At 42.8% G+C, this 12024-nt stretch overlaps 2 protein-coding genes across 2 annotated transcripts in view; both read right to left on the reverse strand.

Annotated features, from left to right (window-relative positions):
* Nucleotides 1-7408, reverse strand: part of LOC310817395 (heparan sulfate glucosamine 3-O-sulfotransferase 3B1-like) — a 22762-nt gene extending 15354 nt beyond the window's left edge. Inside the window, exon 1 of the mRNA XM_083687963.1 lies at nucleotides 6636-7408. Coding sequence (XP_083544089.1) covers nucleotides 6636-7213 — 578 coding nt within the window. The 5' untranslated portion in view covers nucleotides 7214-7408. The remainder of the gene's footprint in view (nucleotides 1-6635) is intronic.
* The window catches only part of cox10 (cytochrome c oxidase assembly factor heme A:farnesyltransferase COX10), an 82942-nt gene that overhangs the window by 17616 nt on the left and 53302 nt on the right, over nucleotides 1-12024 (reverse strand). The window lies entirely within an intron of this gene.

The raw sequence follows: 12024 nt of genomic DNA on the forward strand, positions 1-12024 counted from the left end.
GAGGAGGAGGAGGAGGAGGCTTTGAGGAGGGGATGTCAACCTGCTGTCATCGACACGGTTGGCCAGGCGGCCAGGCGGCCCCAAAGGACCGGAGGAGGGCCAGGGCCGGGACGCAGGAAACGATCACAGAGCCAAAGTAGCTCTGATTGCCCCGAGAGTCAACATTCCCCTCGCCAGACAGAACTAGCACAGAATAACAGCATTTGAAGTTCCAGGGCCTTTACTGAAGATATCAAAGATTAATCTGTCAACAACTTTGTCTCCCACTTCTGTAATAGAAATAACACAGTGTGTTGTCCTATCTCACACTGTCACCTCATTCAGCAGGGTAACCTGTGTCATTGATTGATTGACTTGATCGCTAATCAAAAACAATACAATTTATCATAAACTGCTGCATTTTCCTGTGTGTTCTAGGGGGGTGGGGGGGGGGACCCCCTTTGGGACTAGTAGGGTCCAGCAGCTTTCTGCTGCTCTGCAGATGGTCAGCACACAGGCCTTGTCACTCAGCAGACGTCAGGCTGACCCCGCAATCAAAGGCCCTTAACCCATCACCACACATTACCTCCAATCAGGCTTGACCAATCAATACACACACATCCCACAGGGCCATACCCAGGCTGCGTATTGTGTCATTTGTGTGTATGGCGTGTGTGTGTGTGTGTGTGTGTGTGTGTGTGTGTGTGTGTGTGTGTGTGTGTGTGTGTGTGTGTGTGTGTGTGTGTGTGTGTGTGTGTGTGTGTTGCTAAGGCAAACCCATCATTGTATGATTGGAGATTAAAATGATTTGTGGTTTCTACAGCTGAGCCCTATCATAACACTGGAATCACTGTCCACTGGAGGAGACTGGTCAATGGTTGGACAATATGTGTACCATAAATCATATGTTCTTAAAAACAAATATGTTCATAAATCCTAAGTTGTTGGTGTTGTTGTTTTGATGTTTTGCAATAGTTTGATCTTCAATGGGCCCTGGGACCAGGTGGCCTCACAGGAAGGAAGGAGGGAAGGAGGGAAGGAGGGAAGGAGGGAAGGAGGGAGAGGTCACTGGCGACAGAGTGTGTGTGGGTCACCTCTATGGAAATACGAGGCACTCCTGGGGCGCGGAGATAAAAGGAGGGAGCATCCATCCAGAACCGTCCCTGACACAGACAGGAGCCCCAGTCTGGGTCTGGTGGCAGGGGGCTGGACCGGGCCCGCAGATAAGAACTTTCAAGTGACAGACTTCCGCAAAGCAAGCGAGCAGGCAAGCATCTCCAGTTTGATAGCGGAACGGGATTTTCTTCCGAAAGCCCCCCCACTTTTTGAACAATGGTTCACTTGTCCCTTTGTTGTGTGTGTTTTCTAAGAGGGGCCTAACCGACGCTGGCGATTTTTAAAGTGTTACACCTTCTCTGCTTTATCACGGGGTGAATGGGTAGAGACAAAGGCTGACCGCAGACACACCCTGCTCAGGGATGGCGCCATTTCAGTCCCTCGCGTCCCTCAACAGTTCGTCTGAAGCCGAACCTTTGATCAACGCACCAGGGAGATTAACTCGGTACGGCTGGGAGGACACCTCATCCTCATTGGTGGTATTTTTTAGGGTTTCAAAAGGTAGCTGAGATATCGACATAAGTAATTAGACTCTGAATCGATCACAATGATCGATCACACCAGACATATGGATTATTACGCAGTCATTACATACTGTAGTTATTGACTCTAGAAATGCATAACCCGTTCAACACACAAGGGGGACTTGGGAGCCCCAACGTCTCCAACCCCTCATATCCAGAGCCTACGAGCTATAAAAGGAACCGCCATAATGTGTTCAGTAACTACTTCTTAAATCATAAACCACTTTGAGGGCGGAGCTGCAGAGGCGAGCAGCGTCCCGCAGCGGGGAGGTGACTGACAGAGAGAGAGGGCCAAGATGAGAGGCCATCACACGACAGAAAGAACCACAGCACAGCAATTACATATCAAAGCCCCTTCAGAGGCAATACGTCTATATGGAGTATGACTACAGAATCAGGGACACCGCAAGCTGTCAGAATGACTTATATTAGAGTCGCAATTCGCAGTCAACAACAGTCACTTGTAAGTATGATTTTTCGTCATTAGGCAAAAGACAGATTGTGACATCGTGTAGAGTACACACGGTAACCTGCAAGCAGGGAGAGCAAAACGGCCAGAGAGAAGAGTGAGACATGAAGAATGAATTCTGGGTAACTAATTAAAAATGTGTTACAGAGTGGGCCAGAAAACACAACCACCCCCACCCCCCCCCCACCCCCACCACCACCACCACACAGTGGCAAGTGCCAATAGAAAGTTTGGAGGTAATAAATCCACATTTGTGTTCCATTCTAGGCAGTAACACAGTTCTCTCTCTCTCTCTCTCTCTCTCTCTCTCTCTCTCTCCCTCTCTCTCTCTCCCTCTCTCTTTCCCTCTCCTCTCCTAATTCTCCTTCTTCTTCTTCTTTTCTCTCTCTCTCTCTCTCTCTCTCTCCCTCTTTCTCTCTCTGTCCTTATAGGCCGGTTCATGCATGACCTCACAGCGGAAATGTGTACCTCCTGACACAAAGAGCCCTCGCTCAGAAGCATGAATCATTGGTCTGTCTTTGACACAAATAAAAACTGTCAAAGTACTGTCAGGGATTCACAATAAGTCTGTTATCACTTCTCTACTCTCCTCTTTCCCTTTTTTATTTCCCTCCACCTCCCCCTCTCTTTTTATGTTCTTCCCCAAGTTGCATTTTTCTGGTGGAATTCCAAGGGGTAAATATGTGTGTCCGTGGGCCCAGGGAGAGAGCTAGATGGCGCAAACCCACTCCTGCAGCTGATGGCACAGCATTGTGCAAATGGACACAGAGGGAGAGGTGAATTTCACAACCACTTTGCTCTGTATTACAAAAGAAATGACCCCTCCTGTTATAACGCAATATTTCCATAAACTTTACTTCAACCGAGTCAAGCTATTCCCTGAATGGTTTCATCCTTATCCTGTCATGCTGTGAGATCGCTGTGTTCTGTCTGGAAATGCAGGATTCCTCTCCGGTCTTCAGTATGAGACACTAATGGGAAAGTTTAGGCGTATTAACAATGAAGTATGATCTCCTCTTTTAGTTTATCTTCCCTCTAAACAAAAAGATTCACTTATAAAATGTTTTTTTTTTTTTTTTTTTCCCACAAGCAGGGAGGACTACAGCCAGCTGGTTCACTCTGACGCAGACTCCCATCAGCACAGCACAGGTCAGCTTCCCTGACCCCTGTTTGTCTTACTGCTAAAGCACATCCAGACTGCAAATTTCACATTACACAATTAGGAGAAGAGAGACAGAATGGAAGGGACCAAAACAACTAACTACGTTTGTTTGTGTGGCATGTCTCTGGCCTAAACACTACTGCCCAGATATAGAATTTCAGCGTGTCACGGCACAACGTGTCCAACACAGACCATCTGCGATTGCATGAGAATTCAGCATAGGTTCGGACACGAAATTGCTAAAACTAAGCCAGAAAAAAAACATGCTTTTTTGGCCAGCAGCTTTCAGTAGCCTAATAACTTTTGTCTTTTATACAAATTATATTTGCATAAGCCAAATAAATAAAACAAATAAATATTCAAAACCCAAAGTGAAGTTTCAAGAGGTTGAGCATAGAAAGAGTAGAGCCCCCAGAACGTATAAGAAAAGCTCTATACATAATCATCTCTGTCCATACAACAGCTGTACCTTTCACTCAGTTGTTGGACAATCCTGTGTGTGTGTGTGTGTGTGTGTGTGTGTGTGTGTGTGTGTGTGTGTGTGTGTGTGTGTGTGTGTGTGTGTGTGTGTGTGTGTGTGTGTGTGTGTGTGTGTGTGTGTGTGTGTGTGTGTGTGTGTGTGTGTGTGCGTGTGTGTGTGCGTGTGTGTGTGTGTGTGTGTGCATAGCCATACTTTGCTTTCAATTGTTACATATGCCACGTCAATTGATAGACAAGCTGAACGATTTCGAGTCCATTTGCAGGCTATGTGGAGGTCGAAAGCAACCCATACATAGGTCTACTTGATAAAGCCAAGCCTCATACGGGTAAAGGCCAAGCAGAGCTGCAGATAACGCCAGTGCATGTGTGTTTATTTAATCCGTTCCTGAGCCTACCACGGGGACAGCCAGCAGGCAGGCGTCTCGCCCTGTTTTCTTTACAAACATCGGTCAAGACAAAGTTTGCAACATCGACCGAAATGAATCTTGTCCTCACCACTGTTATCAACAGTTGCTTCATATTTCTCTCAGCGTGTTGTTGTTTATTTACCAGAAGAGTATGGAGTCAATGAGGTGAAACGGAAATAAATTACATAGGGTATGAGACTGTTGTATATCTTAGCTAAATTCAAATGGGACTATATTAAATACATTGTTGTGCTGGTATCAAAGTAAGCTCAAAGGCCCAACTTGGGTCTCTGAATAAATTGGGCGACAGTGTTTTTATTTCGAATCAAATCCTCCCTCTTAACACAGGTTTCCCATTCGGCTTTTCTTCCATTCCGCCCTACTTTTGTTGAGGCCCTTCAGCGCCTCGCATATTTAACGGGCTGCTCTTCACACACTAGACCAAATCCGTTTATTCAGAAGGGCCATGCAGTCCAGAACTGTTTTTTATCAACTTGTCAGATGAGCTATTAGTTCTGCCCCTCGTCTGGGCACGAGAGAGAGGGGGAACTTCTACAGCAATGTCCACGGGGTTAAAGCGAGAAGGAAACCGCTAGGATCCCATGCAGATCTAGGCTACTGAGATCTTCAACATGTATTTTCACACACACACACACATATTCGACTGGCAATAGGACACATTCCTTCCATAAATGTCGTATCCCCCTTTGACAAGTTGGTAAACCGTCTGTGAAGTGCATGCCCCACTGAAATCAATTGATTCGATATGATTTGTCATTGCTTTAACGCAGTCGTCACCGTCTGCGAGTGTATTGGACATGACGTTTAAATTCAGAATCTGCCGTTAAAACAAACTCAGTCAAACGAGTTTGAGTCACACTTGCCTTGTAAATTGTTCATAATGTCGATTATGCATGAACTAAGTGAGAGGGTAGGTTATAGGATATATTTCCAAAACGAAAAAAGCTCTGGGGTGTACTGTATCTTAGTTTTGAAGGCAGTCCTCGTTTTGCTAGGATTTAGAAATGTTAAGAAGGCTTATTTAATTTATTCTGGTGACAGGGGTAAAGTTTTTCTTCCTTAAGCCTACAGTGGCTTTGTATTAATAATCCCACTCATTATTTGTTAAATATGTAAATTACTGCTATAAAGGTTAGTTAGCTACCCTCTTAAGAAGAGTTTGAATAGTTCTTGTTCGAGTGTTGTTCTCAAGGCTATTGTCTTGTAGATTACTGTTCCTTTCGAGTGCATTTATTATGTATGTGTATTGAAGGAGAGAGGACCAATCTTCTTAGAAGTTCTTTAAGTTTGCGAGAGCCGTTTTCATGTCTAAAACAGTCCGTAACTGTTTTAAGAAACATTGCATTTAGCTATTGTTGTAAATAAGTTATAAAATGCATACATAATCATTTAGGCTAATTCATTATTTAAATAATAAAGCCAACAAATATGCTGAATTATATCCTATAAAAGCACAAGTTTACGTTGACTGAATGTATTATGTAATGTTAAACTAAATGTAGCAGACAATTTCTAAAGTTAACCGTTAACTTGCAATGTTGCGCTGTGCCCAATAGAGACCACTGCACAACGTCGAAACGCCACGCTGTGTAGCCCATAGGCTACAAGTAACTGCTTACAGAGACTAATACACTCCGGGAATAAAACAGGGAAAGGCAAACACAAAAGGCATAATAATGATAATCCTAATCATGTTTCCCTCAATGATCCTAGATTAGTCTACCTCGTAATGATAGCATGACCCAATGTATCACCGGCGCCTGTCGCTTAACCCAATCGATGGAAAAGAAAGCGGTTGAGAACTATAAATGCGGTCGATACGCATCAAAGTAAATCTGTCATTTGACATCCCAATATATGCCTTTGAAATTGACATGACTAAGCTAAATATTGTTATTTGCATAACAAACTTCAAATTAAGTTGAAATGAAAGATATAGTTTAGAAATAATTCAAATTCATTTGCATTTTAAAAACACACAAATATCATCAGCATTATCATAAAGAATTATCAATATTTGTCTGGGCCTCTCTCAATACAGTATGCTATTGATTAATTCGTTGAAGGCTTACCATAAATATTTATTAAAGCTAAACTTCTCCTGCTGAGAAATAAACCGAATAACAGTGAATCAGAATGTCTTAATTGTTGTTGGGCACCGCATTAAATTGGCCACACCATTAAATCAATCAAATATGCACTTTGTGTGAAATAGGCGACCACGAAACTGAAACGACAGAATAAGGACATCCTAAAATCATGAATAGTAATGGACCCATCCTCAGTCTCATACTCTTAGCAACTGCTTGTTCACTTAGCAATCGAATGTGGGGGCCTACGATATGTAGCCTATGTGTAGGTAATATCATATTCAAGGCACATGAAATTTGAGCGTAATATTGGTTTAAATTACCTGTACCACTCCAGCCAAAATAATATAATATAAACTAGGTTTGTATTAGTTTATAAATGTTTACCTGTACCACTCCAGCCCGTTCTCGTAGTTCCGGTCGAAGAAGTGCGGCTCGGCTCCCACGGCTCTGATGTCGGGGTGCACGCGGAGAAACTCGAGCAGAGCGCGCGTCCCTCCTTTCTTCACACCGATGATAATCGCCTGCGGCAGCTTCTTGCTTCCTGAGCCGTTGGAGAAACTCGACATCGAACTCGGCTCTGGAGCTCTCTGCTCCCCCCTCATCTCGTCCCAGTCCTCGGCTCTGTCCACCTCAATCTCGTTATTGAGCAAGTCTCTGGAAGCAGTCCTCACGGATGGCTCATCATAATCGGATTCAATATCCACCCATGTTTGGGGTTTGGGTAGCAGTCGGGACATGAGGTCCGCTCTACCGTTCTCTGTCCTTTTGCCCACGGAACCCGTCCCCGTCTCCTTTCCCCGGTAATTGTCCACGACCAAACTTGGCATAGTGGCACAGTAGCCCACGCAGGAGTACAGCATGTATACCCAGAGTAAAAACATGATGCCGAGCAGTGCGAGTTTCTTTTTCACGGGGCCAAATGAGAACGCATACAGATTGTGACAAACCAGGCTATATTCCATAAGCCTTGCGGTTGCATACCATATTCCAGCGACACATATTGCCCAAAACCACTCACTCCCACTGACACTTCAACAACCCCCGCAAAACGCACATGCCATCTGCCAAAACGAAAATAAATAAAAGCAAAATCAAAAGAAAAAACTAAGCCAAAAGCGGATGATATATCCAGGAATGAAAAGTCATGGCATGCGATAGTTTTTCATCATAACTGCAGCAAAGAAATCGGAAAATTGGTGCGGACGACTGGTGCACTTCAGTGCTACTCCACAACCCAGGCTTCTCTCTTTACGCGCATCACCGTCCTCAGCCCTCCGCGTAACTGCTGTTCAGACGCTTCTGCCGAGCGCTAGACCTTTTGAGGAGCGAGAGGCGTGTACGTATACGTCTGATAGGCAGCAGCAATGACCAATGGATGCGCGCAAGCTAAATAACTAGACGTTTGTTGATACAAACGGACCTATCACGTGAGAGTGTGGGAGGGCATACGCGTGGGAGCCTCAGCGTTGAGGTGATTAAACGTTCTTATTGGATGAAGGAACATTAAATCGGATTCTTGATAATTAGCCTCTTACGGGGATTCTGAAGTTTTGAAAACGGTCACTGCTGAGAAATTGTCGCTTTATCTTTGAGCATTTGGAAGGTGTATAAAACGGTTGGACTGTGTCGACGTGGACCCTCTGGATTATGTGTGTCGAATATATTATTTATCACAAGAAGCACATATCCTCAACGTTATTATTCCATCACAGCAAGCTCATATATCAATATATAAACCATGTGCTATCCATACGTATAGGCTACAGATGTTTAACTTGAATAATTTCAAGCACACAAAAGCTCCATTATAACCTATAGGCGTATATCGTCTTCCATATTATTCATGGGAGACTTATCCTTACAATTTTCTGCTTTGCTCCATTGAAAAAACTTCCATTGAAAATAGAGTCATGGACAGTTGTAGAAAATGTAGCCAAGTTGCTCGAATGTTTTTTTTTGCAGTTTTTATACATTAATTATGAAATATCAACTCAAAGATGATACGCCTACATTACAGTATGCCTATACAACAATTATATATATAGCCTAGAAACATATACAAGTTTAGTTGTTAATATATATATATATACATATTGAACAATAGGCCTACTTAATAATGATATTAGGTTATACATAATTAATAATTATCAGCAGTTGATATTATTATTAATAATGATGGTAATAACAATCATAATAATAACAATAATCTGCCCCAAATTATAACAGGCCTATTCAACCCAATAATTTTGATTTCGATATAAAGGTATTATTTCTTATTATCTTTTCATTCACATATCGAAGATAGACATAATCTGTTTGTTAATTATGCATGTTTTACCGCAATACCACATGTTGGCCAAAATTCAAAGTAAATACTCGATGCAGAAAGTTGTAAACGAAATGTGTGTGTAGAAACTTTCGATGACGTTTGCCAACAACTCCAAAGTTTGCTCGCGCTGACAAGGTGGCTATTCATTCGATCAAATAAAAACATTTCTGTTATTCCTGCTTAACGTTGGCATATTTCACCCTCATGGACCTGCTTATTGATATTAAATATGAAATACGTTTTTGTTAAGGAAAGATAACTGATCTAACTAATCTCGTTCTCACTCCTCTATTAGGCTACTTTACAATAGTTTGTTAGCGTTTTCTACCTACAAAGATGAATTGGACAAATATTAAGTATGAAGTTTATTCTATTTCCTAAGCTACAAGGAAGACGTGTGTGGACCGAGGAAAAAGACTCGAGACTGCCAGCACATGTTAGGCCTCTCGTGAAGCCTAGGCCAACACGCCTAGAGCCTGGAAACATATACAAGCTTAGTAAAGGCTGTAGTTACAGTTTAACACACTATTGCGAATTTATTCAAACTTCTGTCTATTCATACGCATTTATTATCCTTGTGTTGGCCGATAAAAGTGCCTGTAGTAGACTGATTATATAAGTGTAAAAAGAGAGAGGGTTATGGTTGTGTCCTAAATGTGGACCAAAGCCGTTTATTCTCCATAATGAAGAGGAAGGCGAAGGACTGCAAAAGAGTTATCAATTATAATCGATATCATAAGCATTTGACACACATTTCCTAAGGCAGATATTTCTGTGATAGGGATGTATAGGTCATCATTATTTTTTTTTTTTTTATTAAAGGCCACCATAATACTTATACTATTTGCCTACATCTTTTCGAGCCATTGAGAAGGAATTACATTTTAAAAATTCAACCAAATAGAGTATTTCAAGTGAATTGAAACTCTGAGGCCTTTAAAGTCTTACTTCAGCCTATTTGTCCACTTGATCTCAACACTTTTGCTGAGAATGGGGGACTTTATAATCCAATCCGTATTGATGAAAAAGTACTTTTTAGAGTAGCCTACAAAATTAACCCTAACCCTAAACTAAAACTTCTAATATATTCGAAGGCCCTCGGTCATACAATAAGTTTCTACATGGCGAGTCTGAGTCGCTCACAGACACCGCTGGCCTCGGGGACGACGCTGAACAAGTCAGTCAGATGCTCGAACATTTCCCGGTACCATTATGAGCCCATTAGGGATTGGATCTCTCTACTGTAGATAGGAAGTTATCGAATAATGTGATATCTGATAAAGACAAGATAATTATTTTTGTTTATGACATTATGAGGCACTTAATATTCAACAATATGCACAGTCCTTTCCCGTCCGTATGGCCTCCACTATAGTTTGAAAAAAGTTGAAAAACGGCCACAAAAGCTATTTATTTCCCAATAAAACGGAAACATTCGATCCCCTTTTCTGTAACAGCTTTCACTCGTGAACTCGACTGCCAAATTGCATTGATGGATCCCAGTTCAAATGCACAGAAACCGAAGAGCATTTTGTTATAGTAACTTTAAAAGGTGGTATGAAGGTCACCCATTGTCCTTCGGTTTCATAGCGGTATATCCAGCTAAGTTTGGACGGGAATTCGAGCTTTTTTCCCGTCAGATCCCAAAGGGGCTGCAGATGTTCGGCCACAATGGACATAAAAACCAGCATGGGTTCCAGTGTGGATGTCTGGACGGGGAGTTTTGCATGTTTACCAATGCATATTTCACTCTTTGTTGTTGACTCTGGCAAGAGCCTGCACTCCCTTGTGCCTTCAAATCTGAGAGGGGAATAAATGTGTGATTTAAAGACTGACGTCACTGACAGTGCTGGATAGGAAAAACTCCCTAGAAATTAATTCTTGTGCATGCATCACTTTGGAATGAAATAAGGAAATTCTTACTCATGAAAAACTGCTTGGGCATGAAATGGATTTTGATAAACTCCCTAACCTTCAACCGAAGAAACACAAAATGATTAAATGAAATACTAGTATACAATGGAACAGTCAAAAAATAAATAAGAAATAATTAATATATATATATATATTTATAAATGTAGAATAATCAATCGACTTTGAGTTACAGCCCTAACAGTTGTGCTGGAGGGATGTATACAGTCAAAAGAAAAGCACATCCAAAGACAACCAAGGAACAACTCCTTTTCAGAACAGCCTCCCCTCATGCTTTTCATTCCAGATACAGTTTCCATCCTCAAAGGAGGATATCATTTACCTGTTAACAAGACCGCAGGTGAAGACCAAAGGCCTCTAGCGTGGCCAAATCCATCAACAGAGCCCAAGTGGGATAAGAGGTAGTCCCAGCCCCAGGCGGGGAGGAGGCCTGAGCTGCCTGCCATGATGACTCACAGCCAATACACTTGTCACAGAGGCAACAGGTGAGCAGAGTATTGGACGCCTGGTCCTAACCACATCTGACACGGAGAGTGAAGTCGACTCAAGGGCTATGGGAGAGGGGGGGAACCCCAGTCGGGTAAAGGGGGAGGGGGGTAGAGTCAGACCCCTTTCACGGCCGTGTCTGAGTGGGGTCCGCTCCTCAGGGCCATTGCTGGCCCGTATAGGGACGGATGTCGTAAATGTGACAGGCCATCAGGGTTGGGGCGTTCACGATTGGCACTGATATTCAATCTACACACAGGTTGGGGTGGGTTTTTTCTACCCTACTGTAACAGCTGGGCCTTCCTACCCCCCCCCCCCCCCCCTCCTTCCTCCTCTCTCTGATATGAAACACAGTATCCGGTTAGTCAGACCCTTTACGAGGACATTACACCCTTTCTGTTCCTCCAGACTAGGCTAAATCCATAGCCCCCCTTTGTTATGGGAGGGTGTGTGTGTGTGTGACGGAGGGGGGGGGGCGGGGGGTGGGGGATTGTTCTATGGAAGTGGTGATGGAAATGTAACCAAAAACCAAAACTAGGGGTAAGGAGCGGAAAGGGAGCCTCAGCTGACAGGTGCAGGGAGGGACTGTTGCTAAACAGAACATATTGGGTGATATTCATCTGAGATTAATACGACAAGTGTGTTCAGTTAAGGCTCTGATTTCTAGTTAAATATGTAGGCCTACATTGAGTAAGCCATGTCCATGCCTAAGACAACAATGCATCTAATCCACACACATAATTGGTGTGGGATAGTGGTATGTTTGTGTGGGTGAGAAAGATCTAGATGATAACAATCTGAACAATTCTCCCCACTCCCAATCGACAGCAATGGCTAAGTCAACCTGGCTCTTAATTGTGCTTAATGTGAACAACAGTACTGGCTGACTATGTCTCATCTTGTCTTCTGAGTGTGACAAACACACACTCTTACAGTCTGAAATAATTAGACAACAATCAAGAACAAGAGACATCAAATAGCCTCATGATGAGTCTTTCTTTAATCATGTTTTATTGTAACCGAACA

The sequence above is a fragment of the Argentina silus genome, assembly GCF_951799395.1.
Source record: "Argentina silus genome assembly, chromosome: 16".
NCBI lineage: Eukaryota > Metazoa > Chordata > Actinopteri > Argentiniformes > Argentinidae > Argentina > Argentina silus.